Below are 22804 nucleotides of genomic sequence, written 5' to 3'. Positions count from 1 at the left end.
CAATTTACACTCCCACCAGCAGTGGGGGAGTGTCCGTTTCCCCACAGACTGGCCAGTTCTGTGTAGCATCCAACTGTTTTATTGTTGCCAGTCCGTAGGTGAAGGCATGTGGTAGGATGCTGGTGGCCATCAATTCTGTGCGGCTCCTTCCATCAAGAGGTGGTCCTTGCTTCCCTGGCGGTCCAGTGGTTATGACTCCATGCTTCCACTGCAGAGGGCGCGAGTTCGATCCCTGGTTGGGGAACTAAGATCCCGCATACCACGCAGGGCGGTGTGGCCAAAAAATAAAAATAAAAAGAGAGAGAAAGAGAGAGAGGGAGAGAGAGATGGAGTCTATTTCCCTCTCCTCAACTCAGTCCTGGAACTTGCTTTGACCATAGAATGTGGCAGAATTAACATTGCATGAGTTCTGAGCCTCTGCCTAAGGGGAACTTGCTGCTTCTGTCATCACCTTGTTGCTTCTGAGAACCCTTTTGTCACTGTGCGAACCAGCTTGCCTCCTGTAGGATGGCAGAGGCTCTGGGCATCCCAGCCATTCCAGTTGACAACCTACAAGTGAAGCCATCCAAGATCAACCAGGCCCGGCTGAGCCAGCCTAGACCAAGATGGGCCCAGCCAAGCCACAGAATCTCAAGGCATAATGTTTGCTGTTTCAAGCCACTCAAATTTGAGATGGTGTAATCTAGCAAAAGCCAGCTGATGCAAATGGTATTTCAGTGTCATTTTTACAAGAGTCATTGTGTTTCTTCTTCCATCCTTTCCTAATTTTTCTATTGATTCATAGGAGTTGTATCAGTGTCCTGTGGCTGCCACAGCAAAGCACCACAAACTGGGTGGCCTGAAACAACAGAAAAGTATTGGCTCACAATCTGGAGGCTGGAAGTCCAAAATTCAGGTGTTGGCAGGACTGTGCTCTCTCTGAAACCCGTCAGGGGATCCTTTCTTGCCTCTTGGCACCTTCTTGTGATTTGCTGGTAGTTTTTGGCTGGCAACCCATAACTCCAATCTCTGCTTTTAGCATAACATGGCCTTCTCCCTGTGTCTCTGTCTTCACGTGACTATCTTCTTATAAAGACACCAATCATATTGGATGAGGGGAACACCCTACTCCACTGTGACCTCAGCTTAACTAATTACATCAGCAACAACCTTGTTTCCAAATAAGGTCACATTGTGAGTACGGTGAGTTAAGACTTCAACATATCTTTTTCTCTTTCTTTCCTTGTTTTTTGGAGGTGGGGCACACCCTTCAATCCCTGATAGGCGCTTTTTATCTATTAGCAACATTAGCCCTTGGATTGCAATGGTTATTTCTGCTATTGCAGCTAAGTGGAGAAACTTGAGCTGCTAAGTGCCAGAGGCAGGAAAACCTTTCTTTGCACAAACTCAGTACATTTTTTTCCTCTGGCTCCCCTATTCTCCCAAGGTCACCCCAGCATCATGAAACCAGAGGGAGGCGTGGCAAAGAGGGCTGGTGGAAGACGGGATGGAAAAAGGCTGGGGGCTTCCAGCTCCTGGTTCTTGTCCCCCGAAGGCAGAGACACTCAGCATGGTAGTTATGAGAGCAGGCGGTAGAGACAGACTGCCTGGGTCCAAACCTGACTCTGTACTTACAGGTCATCACAGGCAAGTGATTTAACCTCTTGTATTCATTTGTTATTGTTGCTGTAATAAATTACCACCCACTTAGTACCTTAAAGCAACAGAAATGTATTCTTACAGCACTGGAGGTTGGAAATCTAAAATGAGTCTTTTTTTTAATATAAATTTATATTTTTTAATTTATTTTTATTTTTGGCTGCCTTGGGTCCTCGCTGCACGCGGGCTTTCTCTAGTTGCGGCAAGCGGGGGCTTCTCTTCATTGCGGTGTGCGGGCTTCTCATTGTAGTTGCTTGTCTTGTTGTGGAGCACGGGCTCTAGGCACGCCGGCTTCAGTAGTTGTGGCTCACAGGCTCCAGAGCGCAGGCTCAGTAGTTGTGGCACACGGGCTTAGTTGCGCCACGGCATGTGGGATCTTCCCAGACCAGGGCTTGAACCCGTGTCCCCTGCATTGGCAGGCAGATTCTTAACCACTGCGCCACCAGGGAAGTCCAAGTCTTCTTTCTTCTTTTTTTTTTTTTTTTTTTTTTAAGTCTTCTATTGAATTTGTTACAATATTGCTTCTGTTTTATGTTTTGTTTTTTTTGCCCACGAGGCACGTAGAATGTAGAATTGTAGCTCCCTCACCAGGGATGGAACCTGCACCTTCCGCACTGGAAGGCGAAGTCTTAACCACTGGACTGCCAGGGAAGTCCCTGAAATGAGTCTTAAGGGGTCCAAACCAAGGGGTTAACAGGGCAGCGCTCCCTCCGGAGACCGTAGGGGTGCAGTGATCTCCTTGCCTTTTTTCAGTAGCTCAAGCTGCACATCCTGCATTCCTTGGTTCGTGGCCCCTCCCTCCCCAAAGCCAGCAGCAAAACATCTTTCTCTGACCCTGCTTTCCTCCACTCTGTCTATAGTCACAGGTCCACCTACCTCCCTCTATAAGGACACTTGTGGTTACAGGTAGAGCTCACGCACATCATCAGGATAATGAACGTCCCCATCTTAAGCTCCTTGACTTAATCACATCTGCAAAGACCCTTTTTTCACATGAGGTAACATTCACAGGTTGCAGGGCTTAGGACCTGGATATCTTGGGAGGCCACGGCTCAGCCTACCACACCCCTGTGAACCCCAGTTTCCTCCACTGTAAAACAGGCGACCATGAGAAGTCACCAAGTTATACAGAGAAAGCACTCAGACCAGTGTCTTGCATAGCCCTGGCATCCAGTCAAATTGAGACACGGAGAGCCTCATTGACAGTCTCCCCTTTGGGCCTCAGTTCCTCTGTCTGGAAAATGATGGGTGCGGACCTCAGGGGTCTCCCAGCTCTGCTGCTCCTGAAGGGGAGTCCTCTTCTGTCCCTCGTTTGTGCAGAGGGAAAGCCAAGGCCCTGGGAGGAGATGTCCCCCAGGTAGGAGGCGGCCAGGCCAGGCTGGGAAAGCCCACGAGTGTTACCTGGCAGGCTTCCTGGAGTTGGGGAGGTAACAGCTGAAGCCCCACCCCCACTCTTAGCCCGGGCCAGAGGGGGTCACTTCCTCAGGCAGATGGCAAGAGGCTGAGGGGGTTTTGGATGTGCGCGCGCGTCCGCGTGCGCGTGCGCGCGCGCACGCGCACACACACACACACACACACAGAGTATCTGTCAATCTGTCTCTACGGGACTTCCCTGGTGGTGCAGTGGTTAAGAATCCGCCTGCCAATGCAGGGGATATGGGTTCGAGCCCTGGTCCAGGAAGATCCCACGTGCCGTGGAGCAACTAAGCCCATGCGCCACAACTACTGAGCCAGCGTGCCACAACTACTGAGGCCCACGCGCCTAGAGCCCGTGCTCTGCAACATGAGAAGCCCGTGCACCACAACGAAGAGTAGCCCCTGCTCGCCGCAACTAGAGAAAGCCCGTGAGCAGCAACGAAGACCTAATGCAGCCAAAAATAAATAAATAAATTTATTAAAAAAAAAAATCTGTCTCTACTTTTCTCTCATTGAAGGCAATTGGAGGTCGTTCTCACTAACTCTGTCTGTCAGTCTCTCTCTGTCCCTCTGTTTCTTGCTTGGCTCTCAGCTGCTGTTTTCTTTTTTCCTTTTCTTTTTTTAATGAAAAAATAATAATTTTGGGGGCTTCCCTGGTGGCGCAGTGGTTGAGAGTCTGCCTGCCGATGCAGGGGACACGGGTTTGTGTCCCGGTCGGGGAAGATCCCACGTGCCGCAGAGCGGCAGGGCCCATGAGCCATGGCCGCTGAGCCTGTGCGTCCGGAGCCTGTGCTCCGCAACAGGAGAGGCCACAACAGTGAGAGGCCCGCATACCGCAAAAAATAATAATAATAATTAATTTTGATAAAATGCATGTAACATAAAATTTACTATTTTAATCATTTTACGTGTACAGTTCAGTAGTGTTAAGTACATTCACATTGTTGTGCAACCAATCTTCAGAACCTTTTCATCTTTTTGCAAAAATTTTAATTTTAGATTGGACTATAGTTGATTTACAATGTTGTGTTAGTTTCAGGTGTACAGCAAAGTGATTCAGTTATACATATACATATATCTATTCTGTTTCAAATTCTTTTCCCATTTAGGTTATTACAGAATATTGAGCAGAGTTCCCTGTGCTATACAGTAGGTCTGTGTTGGTTATCTACTTTTTTTTTTTTTTTTTTTTGGCTGCGCAGTCTGTGGGATCTTAGTTCCCCGACCAGGGATCGAACCTGTGTCCACTGCAGTGGAAGCGCAGAGTCTTAGCCACTGGACCACCAGGGAAGTCCCTGGTTATCTATTTTAAATAGAGTAGTGTGTATATATCAAGTCTCTGTCTCTCTCCCTCTCTGATTTCCCCTGAGTCTGTCTGTCTTTGGCCTCTGGCTCTATCTCTCTCACTCTCTCTCCTTCCCTGTCACTTTCTCTGTCTCTGTCTCCCTCGATCTCTCTCCCTCTCTGTCTCTGCATGAGATTCTCCTTTCCTCAGCCCCGGGAAGCCCCCGAAACCCATGGGCCTCGCCCAGGGCCCAGCAGGCAGGTAGGAACTGGGTGAGGCCCAGGTGAGTCACGGGGAGGAAGGAGCTGACACTCCTGCCGCTTATCTGGGAGTGTGCACAGCCCAGCCCCCTGCCTGCACCCTCCTGTGACACGTCACTGGACCTCACAGTGTGTGTCACTTGAGAGAGAGAGAGAGAACAAGTCAGAGACAGAGACAGAGAGACAGAAAGAGACAAAGAAACAAAGACAGGCATTGAGAGAGACAAACAACAGAGACAGAGAGACAGAAAAAAAGATACAGAGACACAGAGATAGAGGACAGAGAGTCAGAGAGATAAGATGGAGAGAGAAAGAGAGAGGCAAAGAAAAGGAACAAGACAGAGAGATAGAAAAACACAGAGAAACAGAAAGGGAGAGACAGATGGACAGATCGGGAGACCCGAGCAGTCTGAGGTTGGGATGGAGGGCTCCGAGTTATTTCTCTCATTCTTCAAATAAAAGAGAAAATCGTGGGGCTTCCCTGGTGGCACAGTGGTTAAGAATCCGCCTGGCAATGCATGAGACACGGGTTCGAGCTCTGGTCCGGGAAGATCCCACATGCCACGGACCAACTAAGCCCGTGCGCCACAGCTACTGAGCCTGCACTCTAGAGCCCATGAGCCATAACTACTGAGACCTCGTGCCACAACTACTGAAGCCCACGCACCTAGAGCCCGTGCTCCGCAACAAGAGAAGCCACCGCAATGAGAAGCCCACACACCGCAACGAAGAGTAGCCCCTGCTCGCCGCAACTAGAGAAAGCCCATGCGCAGCAACAAAGACCCAGTGCAGCCAAAAATAAATAAATAAATAAATAAATAAATAAATAAATAAATTTAAAAAAGAGAAAATCGTGGTCCGGAGCAGTGAGGTCATCTGGCCAGGAGGTGGTTGTGCCAGACCACACAGCTCCATGTGATCCCAAATTTGAACCTACCTTTCACTGAGAGATGCCTCCACCCACCCCAGATCCATGCTGGGAAAAGCAAAGATCTGTGGTGTGAAGCCATCTGCCCAGGGTCGCCCAGGAGCAAGTAGGTGAGCTGGGTCTCAAGCCTACTTGGACCAACACCCAGACTTCCTATCTCCCCACGTCATATGCATTAATATCTCATTCAGTCTTCACGCCAGCCCCAAGAGGGACCCCATTTTCCACGTGAGGAAACTGAAACTTGACAAGGAGGGTATCAGTTGGCCCAGGGTGACCTAGCTAGGGAGCTGTCCTGTTCTGCTGTCATCAGCAGGACAACAGCTATCCTAAGACTCATGACAGCTCTACCTCCATCCCTATCCCCCAGAGAGGAAATACAGGGCCAGAGTCTAGACTTGGGTCCAACAGCAATAACAATGGCAGTGATGTTTTTTATTGAGCACTTGCTATGTGCCAGGCACTGTGCAAGTGCCTTGGATGTACACTTTTCTGTCGCTAGCCCACAAGCCCTGGGAGGGAGGCACTTAGCTTTACTTTCCAGATAGAGGACTTGAGGCACAGAGAGGTTAAGTAACCTGCCCAAGGCAGCACAGCTATTGAATAGCTGAAATTTGAACCCTCACAGTCTGGTGTCAGCCCCCACACTCTTAACCTCTTAGAAAAGAGAATTTCTTTGGGATTTTTCTTACCTTATCTTAAAATGATTAGCTTAAGGTTTTGATGCATTTGTAAGAATAACAATAGTATAATCATTATTGCAGTGGTAGAGGTAGCTACTGCTTACTCATAGCTTACTACTGTTCCAGCCACACTGGCCTCTCTGCTGTTCCTAGATCTCATCAGGTCTGCTCCCACCTCAGGGTCTTTGTACTGGCAGTTTCCTCTCCCTGGAATTCTTCCTGGACCATCTGCCTGGACTTCCTCCCTCACTACCTTCAGCCTCTCTCCAAATATCACCTCCTCAGGAAAGCCCTCCCGGATTACCTGGCCTAAAACCAACCTTGCCTCACTTGTACCCTTGCACCTCCTTCAATCTGGTTTGTTTTTCTGCACTTTACTTATCACAGCCTGACAGCAATAGATTAGATAACATATATTTACTCCCTATTGTCACAACAGCAGGGACTTTCCTGCTGTGTCCCCAGCTTCTGGATCAGTGCCTGGCACAAAGTAGGTCCTCAGTAAATGTTGACAGAGATTGTTGAGCCCTCCATGTGGGCCAATGACTGTTTCAGGCATTTAATTCAACTGCATTAAATTGCTCTGACCAGGAGGGAGAGACTATTTTACCTTTGGCACTTTATTTTCCTTTTAAAAAACTTATTATGAACGTTTACAAACACAGAGGAGACAGAATGGCATATAAAGTACCTCGATATAATTGATACAGCTATTTTTCTATTTTGTCTTTCTTTTTTCCTAAAATATTTCAAGGTAAATGCAGACATCGATGACATTCAACCTCTAAATATTTCACTGAGCATCTCTGTAAAATATAAGAAAAAGTTTTCCACGTAACCACAAAACCATGGTCATAACAGCAATATCTACTTTTTGGCTGATGTGTTTTATGGTAAATGGAGACATTGTATTATTTCATCCCCAAATATTTCAGCGTGCAGCTCTAAACGATAAAGACATTTTCCCATATAACCACAATACCATTATCCTTCCTAACAAAACTGAAGAAAGACCTATATTATCTAATAATCAGCCACAAATTTCCCATGGTGACAAGTTTTAATCCGAGGGGTGAGGGCCCTTGCCCAAGGTCCCATGGCAGGAAGAGAGAGAAGTGGAATTTGCACCCAGGCAGTCTGGGGACAGCTGTGTCCACGGCCAGCGTGAGTCAGAGCCCCCCTACCCCTCGCTGGCGCTTCCTGGTAAAGGAAGTTTGTGAGGAAGGTGGGTGGGGGTGGATGACCCACGCATCTGGAGCTGACTCGCTCTTTCGCAAACGTCTGGGAGGAGCCCCCAGGGCCACAAAACTCTCTCCTCCCGGGGGCCAGACTGAGAGGTGCAGGGAGACCGCGGAGAGGAGCCGCCGCCGGACATGGGCCGCCCGCTGCTGGTGCTGCTACTGTTAGCTCACACCTTCATTCCAGGTAGGGGCTGGGTGCCCGAATCTCTGCGCTGGGGACCGGGTCGGACGGGAGGGGAGGGAGGGGGGAGGGGAGGGGAAGAGAGCTCAGAGTCTGATGACTTGGAGGATGGCTCAGTCCGCAGCCCCTCCACCCACACTCAAATAATAATTCTCCTGCTGTCTGCAGCTTCACACGGCAAGGTACCGGGCACACAGTAGACGCTCAGGAAATATTCGTTGAGCGAAGGCGCTTAACAACAGCCGCCATGTAGTGAGTACGCTCTTTAGTCCAGGCACTCTTCTAAGCTCCTTCCTTGAAATTTCCAACTGGGCGGGAGGAACTATTTCAACCTCGTTTTACAGAGAAACTGAGGCACAGAGAGGTTAACTAACTGGTCGGAGGTCACACAGCAAGTCCTTGTAAGTGGGATTCTGACCCGCGGGGGCTCCTACAGCCCTCTCCCCTGTATCAGATCCTCCCCTCCCCCCCTACACACACACACACGCACACACAGACACATTTGCAAGACAGGGAGGACAGCGTCTCATTTAACAAAAGGTCTAAAGAAAGTCAGGCTCAGCGTCGCAGAGCGGGGGGCCGGGGACCCAAGGCTCCTCCTTCGAGGCGCCTTCCCTTTCACTATCCTCTAGCCAACGAGACTTCTCACCTCCTTTCTCTGGAAAATCTAAAAAGGGTTGGAAAATGAAAGGAAGTTGAGAAGGAACTGCTGTCAGGGTGCGGCAGGGCCGGGCTGGGGGTAGGGGTTGGGAGATGGTTCGGTAACGAATAAATAACTGGGAAAGTTTTCCGGACCGCGGGAGGCCTAGAATGAGTAACTCCCCTCCGGAGGGGACTCCGAATTTGGAGCGGGGAAGGGACCGCAAGGGAGACGTGATGGGCAGGGATAGGCCTTGGGGCGGAGCTAGTGGGCGGGGCCAGAACGTCGGGGTGGGGCAGTGGGAGGGGCTAACAGTTCCGGAGCAGCTAGTGGGAGGCGGGAGAACTTCTGGGGAGGCCACAGTAGTAGTGGGGTTAGCATCTCCGCACGGCTCATGCGCGGAGTTAGAAGCTCGGTGTGGACTGTTGGGTGAGGAGAGAGAACGCTGGGGAGAGGCTACGGAGGGGAGGAGAGCCAGTGGGCATTAGTGGAGGGCACCGGGAACGGGGGTAGAACATAAAGACTGGCTGGAGTTGGTGAGGCTAGAACACCCCTAGGAGAGCTCGCGAGGCGGAGTAGGCCGAGGCGGGCGGGGTGGAGGAAAGGACCTAACTGGGAGCCGGGCTAGAACGTCCACACCCGCGGAGAGGTGGGGGGTCGGAGTTTCAGGATGGGCCCGGCGCTCAGAGAGAATTAAAGGGAAAGCGAGCGAGGGCTGGACTTAGGAAGGACCTATGGACGGAGAAAGAACTTTAGGGTAGAGGATGGAGATAGAACGTTGGCCTAAAGATGGTATAGCGGGCTGGAAACCAGCCTTGGAACCCAGGGGCGGGCAAAAGTGGAGCCCGAACCTGAGTGCACATGGCCTGTAGACTTGGTCCAGGTATTGGGGCTTAAGGGGGCGAGAGCGGGATCCTGGCGCGGAGCGATAACACCTCTCCTCTCCCCCTCTCTGCCCCCAGCCTCCTGGGGCCTGCGGTGCATGCTGTGTAAGAGTACCGGGACCTGCAGGGTGGAAGAGTGTGCCCCCGGCCAGGACCTCTGCAGGACCACGGTCCTGCGCATATGGGAAGGTGAGCTGGAGCAGGGAACGGGAGTGACAAAGAAACCTTATTTCACGAGCAGTCGGGGAAATACGCATGAAAAAGACACGGAGACCGGTTACAAGCCCCCAGAGGGACAAGCATTTAAAAATCTGACAGGGACTTCCCTGGAAGTCCAGTAGTTAAGACTCTGTGCTCCCAATGCAGGGGGCACGGGTTCGATCCCTGCTTGGGGAACTAAGATCCGGCATACCACTTGGCGCAGCAAAAAAGAAAAGAAAAAAAAGAAAAATCTGACAATACTGAGGTCGATGAGGATGTGGAGCTGCGGGCTTTGCTGTTAGGGGGGTAAATTGGTGCATCCACCAAACAGAGCGACGTGGCAATAGGCAATATCTGGTTAAAGATGAACATAACCTACACAAGCAGTTGGACTTCTAGGAATGTAGAGACCCCAGAGAACCTTGGCCACACTTACCCAGAGACACATGTCAAAGAATGTTCTTAGCCCTAATGTTTGTGATATGGAAAACTGGAAAGACTGAAGTCAGTCGTCAGCAGAGGAAAAACCTTCCAGTATAATCACGCATGATACCCCACAGCAGCTCAAATGAAGGCACTAGGGCTGCAGGTATTAACCTGGATACATCTCAAAAATGTAAGGTTGAAAGAAAAAAAAAAGCATGTTGCAGAGTTTGACACCTTTTAATAGAAATAGTATCTAACAATCAAAATACATAAACGGTATACAAATAAACAATAATATATATTCTGCATAGAGGTGTTAGAATTACCTACACCTGTGGTTGCCTCTGGACAGAGCATAAGGGAAGTGGGATTTGAGGGAGGGAGGTAACCAGGAGGCTTTAACTGTCTTTGAAACTTGGTTTCTTTTTTTAAAAATATCTGAAACAAATATAGCAAAATGCTAATATTTTATCAAGTTCGGGGATGGAGCCACAGTATTTATTATACCATTCTCTTATACTTTTTGGTAAGCTCGAAGCATTTTCCTTTAAAGATTCCTATCAGATGTATCTCCCTGCTAAGATCACCAAGCTGGGAGGGAGGGGGTGGATGGATCCAGAAGGTCCCAGGGATAGTGTTATCACTAAAAGAAAGTAGGCTTCCAGTGTAGGGGGGTGGGGGGAGGGTGCATAACTCTAGAAAAAAGAGAGCTGGACTCAAGCAAGAAGAGAGGCCTGGCGGGGATCAGCCCTGGGAGCGGGTGACCTTATAACCAGGAGTGTCAGAGGCTGGTTGGGCCCAGGGGAGCCTCTGGGGTGACAATGAGACATTCCTCATAGAAGGTGGTGCGCTGGAGGTGGTGGAGAGAGGCTGTACCCACCCAGAAAAGACCAACAGGACCATGAGCTATCGGACTGGCATGCAGATCATCACCCTGACAGAGACCGTGTGTGGGTCAGACGTGTGCAACAAGCCCAGTCCTGGTGAGTAGGGCAGCCCTCACCATCCCCAACCCCAAACCATCCCCAGCTCAACCTCCATCATCATCCTGGTCCTATCCCTCATCCTAGGCCACCCCAACCCCAGCTCCATGCCTTACCCCGGCCCAAACCTTTCCTTATCCTAAACACATCTCCAGCCTGGCTCCAACCCCAACTCAACCTCACCTCCAATCCTGTCCCCAACTTCATTTTATCCTCAACACGCTCCAACTCAAACCCATCCTCCTTCCAAAGACATCTCTCATCCTATCCCCTCATCAACCCCATCTCATCTCAACTGTCCGCAATCCCGCTCCCATCTACAAACGCATCCCATCCCTAATCCTACCCCATCTCATATGTGTTTGTGGGTGTGTGTGTATGTGTGTGTGTGTGGTTGTTATTTATAAGATGCAACACCTGCCTTTAAGAAGCCACGCACACACACACACACACTTGAGAGGTAGGTGAGGTATCTCACTGATGTTTTGCCATGTAATTTTTTTCATGGGACAGGAGATGATTCAAGCAATAGATGCTCAGCAAGGGATACAAAGACCGGAGATACCAAAGACTCAGAGTTCTTAAAGGAAGTCAAAATAGCAGGGAATCAGACAGGCTGCCGTGGGCTTGGAAAGTTCCCTAGAATCAATGATTCATAAGTTGGGCAACAAATAAGAATGTGAAGAAACGTCCGTAAGGCTTTTTGTTGGGTTTCATGCCTTTAGGCTCTGGTCGGCATAAGAAAAAGACTCAGAAAGGCTCACATTCCCCAAGTTCTCACAGCAGAGGAGAGGTGGGGAGCGAATGGACCCATGGTGCACGGTCAGACAGAGATTCCTCTTCCTGGCCCTGGTGAGGAAGGAAATGGGTTAAGGCCAGTCTAGTCACAATGACGTCAGAAGCAGAGCACATGCCTCTGCACTGGGTTTGTTTCCTTGTTCTTCATCCATCCTGATTCCACTAGATTTTCATTTATCCTGACCTCCAACTTTCATCTGTTGGTGGGGACTGAATCAGATGTTTATCTTCAAGGAAATGACAAGAGAGGATGCCGGCTTCCTCTCTCTGTTAGATGTGCTGAAGGAAAGCACTTGTAATTGAGTCTAAATAATACTTGTAATCAGAGATAATAGTGAAAATATTTAACAATATTGGTCAGTGCCACAGAATAATATTGACCAGTCAGAACTGGAGGCCGCTTGCTGGGCCTGGTGTTACCCCTTTAGTGGATCTTGAGGACATGAGAGTTCTAAAGACAGGTTTGCAGGGAGTTCCCTGGTGGCCTAGTGGTTAGGATTCCGGGCTTTTACTGCCGTGACCCAGGTTCAGTCCCTGGTCGGGGAACTGAGATCCCACAAGCTATGCAGTGTGCCCCCAAAAATAAAATACAGAGAGGGTTGGGAGCGGTCAGGGGTCCTCTTGGGCAGCAGCTATCAATTCAGTAATTCAATAACTAATATATCTATATCAGCTTCCCCCCTTTTATCTTTTTGGCCGTGCCACGCAGCGTGTAGGATCTTAGTTCCCTGACCAGGGATCAAACCCATGCCACCTGCATCGGAAGTGCACAGTCTTAATCACTGGACCGCCAAGGAAGTCCCTATCAGCCCCATATCTAATGCCATTTTACCCTGCTTGTGATGACTAGAATAGTTGGTTAAACCACATCCTGTTCTTCTGTGATACTGGGGACACAGGAGTGACCAAGATGGCCTTGGGCCCTGCCCCCGTGGGGCTCATAGTCTAGTGTGTATGTGTATGTGGGTGGGGCTGGGTGAGGCAGGCAGACCCATTACCTGACGGTGACTGCCCTGATTAGTCGCAGCTGGGATGCGGAAGCACATGCAAAGGAGTCAGGACCATGATAGGGGAAACAGACCAGAGAGGTCAGAGCTGTAATAGGGAAGCACAGTCCAGAATTGTCAGGGCTGAGATAGGGGAAACAGAGGCCAGAGTGACCAGGGCTGAGATAACTAAGAGTAGGGGCTGTAAGACCCTAGAAGAGATACTTGACTCAGGTCAGGGAAGGTTTCCTATACAGGAAGCAACAGCTAAGCTGGATCTTGAGGGATGAATAGGAGTCAGACTGTGAAAAAGACAGTAGAAAGGGTTTTCCAGACAGAGGGAGCAACAGATATAGAGGCCCAGTGGAGGGTGAAAGTAGCATGGCTGGAAGAAGGACGAGATGGGGCAAGAGGAACTGCTGAAATTGGCAAGGTCACATTATACAGGGCCTTCTAGGCAATGGTGGGGCATATAGACTTCATCTGGGGAACACTGGGAGGTCATGAAAGGGTTTCAAGTACAGAGCATCACTATCAGATTCGTCTTTTTTTTTTTTTTTTTTTGGCGGTATGCGGGCCTCTCACTGTTGTGGCCTCTCCCGTTGCGGAGCACAGGCTCCAGATGCGCAGGCTCAGCGGCCATGGCTCACGGGCCCAGCCGCTCCGCGGCGTGTGGGACCTTCCCGGACCGGGGCACGAACCCGTGTCCCCTGCATCGGCAGGCGGACTCTCAACCACTGCGCCACCAGGGAAGCCCTCAGATTTGTATTTTTTGACACGTTATTCTGACCTCAGAGTGGAAGAGAGATTGGAGGGAAGGAAGGATGGAGGGAAGGTAGATGAGGGGAGACCAACTTGGAGGTGCGTGAGGTTGTCCAGATAAAGAAGAGAGTGTAGGGACTTCCCTGGTGGTCCAGTGGTTAGACTCCGTGCTTCCACTGCAGGGGACGCGGGTTCATTCCCTGGTGGGGGAACTAAGATCCTGCATGCTGCGTGGTGCGGCCAAAAAAAAAAGAAGAAGAAGAAGAAGAGAGTGTCTGTCTGCTGTGCAAATGGAGAGAAGTGGATGGATTTAAGAGCTATTTAGCAGGTAGATGAGCAGAAGGTGATGATAGATTAGATGTAGGGATGGTTGTGCAGTTCTGGTCATGTGGAGTCACCTGTATCAGACCAACCCTCCTGTCAATGACAGTTATAAGAGCTGGACACATTATAAACAATTATTAAAGTCACTCAAGAACAAGCAAATGAAGAGAGGAAGTTGAGGTGCTCCAATCTTCGAAATAAGGGAAGCACAGAAGTCGAATTCCACAGACAAGCTGGCTTTTTCCTTGAGTGCACTTGCCAATTCACTGCTCTGGAAGGGAACTAGAATGCAAATAGAAAGAGATCGTCGCTAGGCTGACAAGGCAGAGGTTGGAGTCTGGGGTTGCCAGAGTGTCTGGAAAATGAGAAGTAAAATCCTGGAATGCATGGAACTACAGAAAAAGGAGTCCCCAGATCTGCAAATTTCCTTCAAGTCATTGGCAAGCCGTACATGCATAGGGTGAGACTCCAAGGAACTCTACAGAAAATAGTATCTGGGAAGCTACAGAACTGAGCAGGAATTCCAGCAGGCATATGACGCTGGGGGACCGAGGTTGCCAGGTTGGAAAGAGAGGTCTCAGGCTTTCCCCTGAGACCACATCCTAGGAGTAAGGGCAAAACTGAAATTGACCAGCCCTAAAAATGCCTACGTCGGATCTTCGACAGAAAGAAAACCTAATCCTCTCTGGCAGAAGATAACGTCATCTAGAGCCTTTACAAATAGTCGTCTGTGTCTGGCATCTAGTCAAAACCTACAAGGTATCCTGAAGAAAACAGAAAGGACCAACTGACCAGAAACCAAGAGAAAAATCCCACAATAGAAACAGACTTGTCATGAATCAGATATTGGAGTTATTAGACAGGGGAACTTTAAAAGAGCTATGATCAATATATTCAAGAAAATAGAGGAAACGTTACTTTTTAGCAGAAATCTGGAAACCATTTTTAAAATGATTCCAACAGAAATAAGAACAGGAACTAAGAAAAAAAAAGAAAAGGAACTAAAATTAAGAACTCAATAGATGTACTTACTGGAGATCAGAAACAGTAGAGCAAAAGGATTACAGAACCAGAAGACAGGGCAGTAGAAGTATCAGATGGGTGCCTAGATATGGAGGATCAAGGAGTCTGCCAGGATTCTACCCTAGGGGGCCAGATGGGGCCATCTCAGAGACGTGGAATTCAGGAGAAGAAGCAGTTTGGAGAAGATGGAGAGTCTTGTTAGGGGCAGGTAGAGATTCAGGTGTTTGACGGACAGCCAGGGGACTTCCAGGAGGCCGTTGGGTATACAGGTATGGAGCTCGGAGAGAAGTCTTACCTGGAGAGAGATTTCTGAGTTCCCAGCAGATAGGTGGAGATAAAACTGTGTCAATGGATAACATCCCATGGGAGAGGGTGTGTACCATGAGAAATGAAAAAAGGGCCTAAGACAGAGCCTGAGGATCACCCACATTTAGAAGAGTGACATAAGAAGAAGAGCTCACAAAGGAGACCCATGGGTGGTATGAGACAGCTATTTTGGCAGTGATGGCAGTTCGTGTTTTCATTTTCATGGTGGTTCATATTAGAAGATGTGGGTTGTCAGCCTTTTAGTTATTTTTCTTTTGGGAGAGGGTGGAGAAGATCTGGCTTTGGAGGTAAGTGATTCACCTAATTACAGCTGCTGACCTGCCAGTTGAGAGCCTTGGCTGAGACAGCCCTCTAATTTCTCTAAGACTTGGCCCAAACTCAAACTTGGATATCTGGGGTCACGAAGAGAAGGGAATGCCAGGCTTGGGAATGGTGTGAGCCAAGGCCTAGGCAGAGGGATGACTCTGGTGTTTCCAGGGAAAAGTAACTCATCCACTTGGCCTGGACTGGAAGGTCCATGTGAGAGGCAAGTTTATCACAGATCAATCAAATGAGGCTTTGACCTCTGACATGATTGGGTAGTGTATTAAATATCTATTGCTGCATTACAGATTACCCCAAAGCTTAAAACAAAAGTAAGCATGTATTATTTCACAAAGTTTTTGAAGGTCCTGATTCTGGGAGTGGCTTAGCTAGGCGGTTCTGCATCTTACATTATGTCGTAGTCAAGATGACACTGGGCTGCAGTCATCTGAAGGCACCCAGGGTAGCTTCATTCACATGGATGATCAGCTCCCCTGGCTTTGGCAGAAGTCTCAGTTCCTCACCATGTAGACCTCACGGTGGGGCTGCTTGAGTGTCCTTACAACATGGCAGCTGGCTTCCCCCAGAGCAGGTGATCCAAGAGAGAGCCAGGAAGAAATCTCAGTGTCTTGTGTGATCTAACACAGAAGTCACACACCATCATTTCCACAGTATCTTATTGGTTCCATAGGTCAGCTCTATTCCTTATGGGAAGGGACTACACAAGGGACAAATACCAGGAAGCAGGGATCACTGGGGGCCATCTTGGAAGCTGGCTACCACAGGGAACAATAGAAGGGTTTTAAGTAATTGTTCATTCATTCATTCATTTAACAAATATTTATTGAATATCTTTTCTGGCCCCAGCCTTGTGCTGGGTTGTGTTGGGACATAGTAGTGACCAAGACAGCCCTGGCCCTACCCTCCTGGGACTGAATCCATAGAAGGAAACAAGCAAGCAAACAAACAAAAAGAGTGAAAAAAAAAAAACCAGGGAATTCCCTGGCAGTCCAGTGGTTAGGACTCTGTGCTTCCCTGCAGAGGCCACGGGTTCCATCCCTCGTGGGGGTACTAAGATCTCAGAAGCCATGTGGCATGGCCAAAAACAAACAAACAAACAAACAGTGAGGGAAACAGACTTGTTACCACACGGGGATGACCCAGAGTGGGCAGGGCTGGGATTGGGGAACCCCGAGAGGCACCTAATCCAGCCTGGGAGGTCAAGGAGGGCTTCTTGGAGGAGGCAAAATTGGAGAAGATGGCCTCTGAAGAATGAGTAGGAGATAGGGAAAATAAGGAGCAGGGAAAGGGTTCTAGGCAAAGACCACAGCAGATGCAAAGGCTGGGCAGGAGTCAGCATGTATACTCGGGGACTGAGGAAAACCGGTGTAGAGTCTGAGGGGCTGGTGGAGGGAGATGAGGCAGGAAAGGTGACCAGGACCCAGTCTTTGATGGAACTTGAAAGCCACACTGAGTTTCTTGGATTTTATTCTGAAGGCACTGGGGACCCATGGAAGAGTGTTGAGCAGAGGAGAGGCAGGGTCAGATTTGAGTATTAGAAACATTCTTCTAGGGCTGTGTGGGATGCATTGGGGTGGGAAGGGCAAGAATGGAAACCAGGAGGCCAGGGAGGAAGCTGGTATTGAAGGAGGTCTGACCTGGTCATGGAGCTGGAAAAGAGGGGATGGATTCTAGAAAGATTCAGGCGGTGGATGGGCAGCACTTGATGATTGGCTGAAGAGTGGGATAAGGAAGAATTGATGCTGAAGTGAGTCCTCAAGTGAGTCCTCTTTTTTTTTTCATTATGAAGATTTTTATTAAATTATGTATACTACAGTTTATGTCTTAATAATAAGATTTTAATCTTTAGGGTAATATAATATAAAAACCTACTTGGCCACATTACTTCTTGAGTTTCTTTCGGGCAGCCTTCTTCTTGACCATCTGTAATCGCTTCATGGCATTGAGTTGTGATTCTTGTGAAGTTGGACCTTTAAGGGATGCTGAGGGAGAGCTGCTTGATTCTGAAGTGGTTTTGTTAGTGGTACTTCCACTAGGCCCTGATGTCCCACTATTTCCATTCCCACTTAGTTGGCTGCTGCTTCCTGGAACTAAACTACTTGGACTGGGAAGACCTACTTTGCTAACATTGTCACAACTAACTGAGCAACTAAGGCCAGTTGTGCCCAAAGTTAGAGGTGGAGGTGGTTTCAGTGGTACAGTGGGTGAAGTGCTGTTACTGGAAGCTATTTTGGAACCTATTCCACTTTTGGATGATGTTGCCAGACCAGTCAAACCCACGGGCTTCTGGTTAGGTGCTGAGGTAGCAGGTTTCCCGCTATTGTTTTGGGTTGTTGAACTCAATTTTGCTGTTGATGGACCAGCAGAAGAAGTTTTGGCTGCAAAAGCTGCCCATCCAATTAGGCCACTAGTTGCTGAAGAGGAAACACTGGTACTAGAAGAATTTCCTGAAACAACCGTGGGTCTCTAGGACTCTCCCCATGGAGTCTCACCCTCCTAATCCTCCCCAAACAGGTCAGGTTTCTACCTTTCCCCAAAGCCGTTACCTCGAATGTGCTTCCTGTGCCTCGTCAGATCTGAGCTGTGAGAGGGGCTGGGACAGGACCCTGCAATGCCGCAACCCTGCAGAACAGTGCCTGGAGGTGGTAACCCACCAGAGCCTGGAAGGTGAGCCCCAACCTGCCAGCAACTCCCCCTCCCTGCTTTGTTCCTCCCCAAGGCTGCACTAAACAACAACCCCCAAATAACAGGGATTTAAGCAAGGTAGAAAGTTAGTACTCACCCAGAAAGTCCAGTGATGGGAAGTCCAGGGCCACTAGGACAGTTCCACAGTCACCAGGAACCCAAATGTCTTCTCATTTCTTACATATTGCTTCCATTCTCAAGATTGCCTCATAGTCCAAGATGGTTGCCTGAGCTCCAGACCTCATGTCCAAGTTCCAGGAAGAAGGAGGGGGGAAAAGAAGGGGCAAAAGGGGGGCACCCCTCCTTCTGTAAAGGGTCTCCTTTCTAGAAGTCCCATAAAATCTTCCTACTTAGATCACGTTGACCAGAACTTAGCCACTTGACTATACCTATGGAGGCTGGAAATTGTGTCTTTTGGCTAGATATATGGCTGCTCCCAATAACATGAGGGTCCTATAATGAAGGATGAAGCAGAGGATGGACAGAGGACTGCTACCATGGGCAAATCCAATCTCAGCCCCTCATCAACAATCTGACCTCCTCCTCTGCCCCCACAGAGAGTCCAGGGGATGAGCGCCACTCCCGAGGCTGTGGCAACCTTCCTGGCTGCCCAGGCCCCACTGGCTTCCACAACAACCGCACCTTCCACTTCCTGCGGTGCTGCAACACCACCAAATGCAATGGGGGGCCAGGTAAGGGGCAGGGGACCCGGCGTGAGGCCTGGGATTGGTGTGGGGAGGTGCACTCAGGCTGACTGCTGCTTGCTTGAAGGGAAACCCCTCCTCTCTGTTTCCTTCTCTGAAAAGTGGACCTATCAAGCCCTTTCTCAAAGAAGGATTCTGTGGGAATTCAATGAAACTATCAAAGCTTCACCAAGACCTGTGCTTTATGCTTCTATATCCTCTTGAATCCTTTCACTGCTCACCATCCTGGTGCAAGCCACCATGGCCTCTCACCTAGATTGTTGCAATGACCTTGCTGGTCCTCCTGCTACCCTAGAGCCAATGTTAAACACAGCAGCAAGAGTGATTTTTTTTTTTAATAGATCTTCATTGGAGTATAATTGCTTCACAATACCGTGTTAGTTTCTGTTGCACAACAAGGCAAATCAGCCATATGCATACACGTGTCCCCGTATCCCCTCCCTCTTGAGCCTCCCTCCCACCCTCCCTAACCCACCCCTCTAGGTCATCGCAAAGCACCGAGCTGATCTCCCTGTGCTATGCTTCTGTTTTCCCACCAGCCAACTATTTTACATTCGGTAGTGTATATACGTCGATGCTCCTCTCACTTTGCCCCAGCTCCGCCTTCCCACCCCATGGCATCAAGTCTATTCTCTATGTCTACATCTTTATTCCTGCCCCGCCACTAGGTTCATCAGTGCCATTTTTTTAAATTCCATATATATGCGTTAGCATATGGTATTTGTCTTTCTCTTTCTGACTTACTTCACTCTGTATGACAGACTCTAGGTCCATCTACCTCACTACAAATAACTCAGTTTCGTTTCTTTTTATGGCTGAGTAATATTCCATTGTATATATGTGCCACATCTTCTTTATCCATTCATCTGTCGATGGACATTTAGGTTGATTCCATGTCCTGGCTATTGTAAATAGTGCGGCAGTGAACATTGTGGTGCATGTCTCTTTTTGAATTATGGTTTTCTCAGGGTATAGGCCCAGTAGTGGGATTGCTGGGTCATATGGTAGTTCTATTTTTAGTTTAAGGAACCTGCATACTGTTTTCCATAGTGGCTGTGTCAGTTTACATTCCCACCAACAGTTTAATGTAAATCAAATCATGTCACTCTTCCTCAATCACTTCAGTGCCTTCCCCTTGCTTTTAGAATGAAATGCAAAGACTCTACTATGCCCTCTCTAATCCAGCATGTGTCTGTCTCATGGCCTTTGCACATGCAGCACCCTCCACCAGGAACACCTCTCCCCGAGGAGTTCACCTGGCTGGCTACTTCTGATTCGTTAGGTCTCAGCTTTAAAGCATTGTCCTCAGGGAAAGTTTCCCTAACTGTGCCCTTCAGTATAATCTAGATCCTTTGTGTTATTCTGTCTCTATAAATCACTACTGTCCAACAGGACTTTCCATGGTGATGGAAATGTTCTGTATCTGTACTGTCGGATATGGCAGCCTCTACTATATATGGCTTTTGAGCACTTGATACTTGGAAAATGTCTCCTTTTTCTTTTTTTCTTTCATAAAAATATGTCCACATGTCGTGAGTTTTCAACTGTTCTTTTAAAATGAACAAATACATTTTTAAAGTCTCTTGGTTTTCATTTCTAATGCAGTAAATATCTATAGATATGACTGACATAAGCAATAATTTTTTATTATTTAATATTAATTTCAATGTCAATGTAAACAACCACATGTGGCTAGTGGCTACCATATGGGACAGTGTAGCTCTAAATCGTAAGTTCTCTGAGGGCAAGGACTGTTTCGTCTTACCCTGTGTCTAGGCAGGTGGGAGCTCGTGGGGAGCTGAGGGTTGGAATTTCTCTCGCAGGCCCTAGAGAACCCCCCCCACCCCAGAAGAGCATGCTGTTCCAATGACTGACCACAAGAGGGCTCCACGACATCTAGGGCTGAGAGTTGGGAGTCCTGGGGATGTAATGCTGTGAACCGCTCATGCTAATTTCTTTGGTTTCTGTGTCACTTGGTCTTCTTCCAAGTCCTGGAGCTTCAAAACCTGCCACTGAACGGCTTCCAGTGTTACAGCTGTGAGGGGAACAGCACCCATGGATGTTCCTCCGAAGAGACTTCCCTCACTGACTGCCGAGGCCCCATGAATCAATGTCTGGAAGCCACTGGCACTAATGGTGAGCCATTAGGAGGCTGGGAGAGGATACTTATGGGGTGGATGGGGGGTTCTGCAAGAGGTAACTTCCCATGAAGCTGGACTTAATTGAGGTGGATCATCCTGTTGGAGAAGGTGGGACTTCCTTCAGGAGGGTGCAAAGCGCAGTAAGAAATTAGGACTTGTTCATTAGGAAATGTATACTTGGGCCACAGAAATGTGGATTTCTTTGGGGGTGGGACTTCCGTGGGTGGGTGGGACTTTCGGTGGACCTCCCAGGATCCTCTCCTGTGAAGTTCTGGGCAGGTTCCTTTATTCCAGAGGTTCTCAAACTTTGGGCTCTCAAAATTCTTTCACGCTCTTAAAAACTACTGCTTACGTCAGTCATATCTATAGTATTTGTTCATTTTAAAAGAACCGTTGAAAACTCACGACATGTGGACATATTTTTATGAAAGAAAAAAGGAGACATTTTCCAAAATGAAAAAACTGAACGAGAAGACTGGCCTTGTTCTACCGTTTTGCAATCTTTTTAATATCTGGCTTAATAGAAGACAGCTGGACCCTCATATCTGCTTCTGCGTTCAGTCTGTTGCAAGATCACATGTCCTAGGGTTTCTAGGAAACCCCTTGTGAGAGCAAAAAACATTTGTGGGAGCAAGAAAAGGCAAATGAGGTTTTAGCATTATTACAAGAATAAGTTTGACTTCACAGATCCCCTGGAAGGGTCTGAGGGAAGGAACCCCAGGGGTCCCAGGACCACACTTAGAACTGCTGCTTTCTCCGGGGATACCCACCACGAGGTAGTATTCTACCTGGGTAATTCTCACTGGGTACCAGTATTCTCACTGGTACCCAGTGAGAATTCCAGTCCCAGGCCCGAGAGCTGGGAGTCTCACATGGTCTTCTTTCTCCTCAGGACTGGGGAACCCAAGCTACACCATAAGAGGCTGTGCAGCCCCCTCCTGGTGCCAAGGCCTCCATGTGGCTGAAGCTTTCAGCCTCACCCATTTCAGCGTCTCTTGCTGTACTGGAAATGGCTGTAACCATCCAGCCCTGGTTACCCAGCCCCACACGGGGGGTGCCCCCCTGCCTGGCCCTGCCCACCTCAGCCTCTTTGTTACCCTGCTTATGACTGCCAGACTGTGGGGAGGTACTTTCCTCTGCACCTGAACCCCACAATCCCACTGCCCTGGCTGGATCCAGGGGACCCCTTTGCCCTTCCCTTAGCTCCCAGCCCTACTGACTTGCTGTGTGACCTCAGACCAGTGTGCTCCCCTCTCTGGGCCTTAGTTTTCCCAGCTGCCAAAACACCTATCTCAGAGAACTGTGAGAATCAGAGGAGAAAAACTAGAGGAAGGCTACGGGCCAGCAGGCGAGAGCTCTTGTGATATTAATATTGTTGCCGCTATTATTATTAATTAATATTTGTTTTATTTAATATTTTGTACTTAAATAAAGATTTTTGTATCAGTGAACAAAGCCAGATCTGCCCTTCTCCAGAGAGGATGACTGGGGGACACCTTTCCTCAGGATCCTGGAATTAGGGGTCATATTGTAGGACCCAAGCACTTGAGGTCCCAGCCTTGGGAGCTGTCCCATGCAGCCTTCCACCCTAAGCCACCTCCACATCTATTTCTGGGCTCCAAATGCACCCTTCCAACTCACTCACCCAAGCACTAACCTTCCAGTCTCTTCTCCCACATCCAAAGGTCCAGACTACTTTGTTGTTCTAAGGAGACATGTCTGCATTTCCTAGGGGGCTCTGAGATAGGAAATGACTAGGGATGACCCCTGGATGCCCTGCAGTGAGGAGTAGAGACTGGACCGCATTCCCCTGCTGCCCTGGGGGCAGGAGATAAAGGCTGGGCTATATTTCCTAGGATACCCTCAGACAAACTGAGAAAAAGACAGGACTACCATTTCAGTGGGACTGAGTACCATGGCAGAATTCATGTTTTCCATGGTTCGCTGAGGCAAGCCCACAGACA

General features: G+C 48.8%; 1 protein-coding gene across 5 annotated transcripts; it reads left to right on the top strand.

The window, feature by feature from the left end:
• The first annotated feature begins 7421 nt into the window (after positions 1–7421).
• LOC309794668 (urokinase plasminogen activator surface receptor-like) lies at positions 7422–22310 on the top strand. 5 transcript variants are annotated; one of them, XM_082606455.1, is made up of 8 exons: positions 7430–7635; positions 7801–7884; positions 9235–9345; positions 10623–10766; positions 17825–17977; positions 18553–18687; positions 20689–20835; positions 21733–22308. In XM_082606455.1, the coding sequence occupies exons 3-8, from the start codon at positions 9255–9257 to the stop codon at positions 21984–21986; spliced, it is 924 nt and encodes a 307-aa protein (XP_082462581.1). In that variant the 5' UTR covers positions 7430–7635; positions 7801–7884; positions 9235–9254; the 3' UTR covers positions 21987–22308. The 5 variants fall into 5 exon arrangements, with proteins under 5 accessions (XP_082462582.1, XP_082462580.1, XP_082462579.1 ...); XM_082606454.1 differs by lacking the exon at positions 7801–7884 and having other exon boundaries at positions 7423–7635; positions 17885–17977; positions 21733–22309; XM_082606453.1 differs by lacking the exon at positions 7801–7884 and having other exon boundaries at positions 7425–7635; positions 10626–10766.
• The last annotated feature ends 494 nt before the right edge of the window (positions 22311–22804 follow it).

This window comes from Mesoplodon mirus (assembly GCF_964341445.2).
Source record: "Mesoplodon mirus genome assembly, chromosome: 19".
In the NCBI taxonomy this organism is placed as follows: Eukaryota; Metazoa; Chordata; class Mammalia; order Artiodactyla; family Ziphiidae; genus Mesoplodon; species Mesoplodon mirus.
Note: the sequence above shows the minus strand (reverse complement) of the source record. Positions and strands in the feature narration are given on the sequence as shown.

Coding starts and splice junctions, on each gene's coding strand:
- LOC309794668 (XM_082606452.1), top strand. CDS start 7,584: ATGGGCCGCCCGCTGCTGGTGCTGCTACTGTTAGCTCACACCTTCATT. Junction 7,636..9,234: donor AGCTCACACCTTCATTCCAG/GTAGGGGCTGGG, acceptor CTCTGCCCCCAG/CCTCCTGGGGCCTGCGGTGC. Junction 20,836..21,732: donor GGAAGCCACTGGCACTAATG/GTGAGCCATTAG, acceptor CTTTCTCCTCAG/GACTGGGGAACCCAAGCTAC.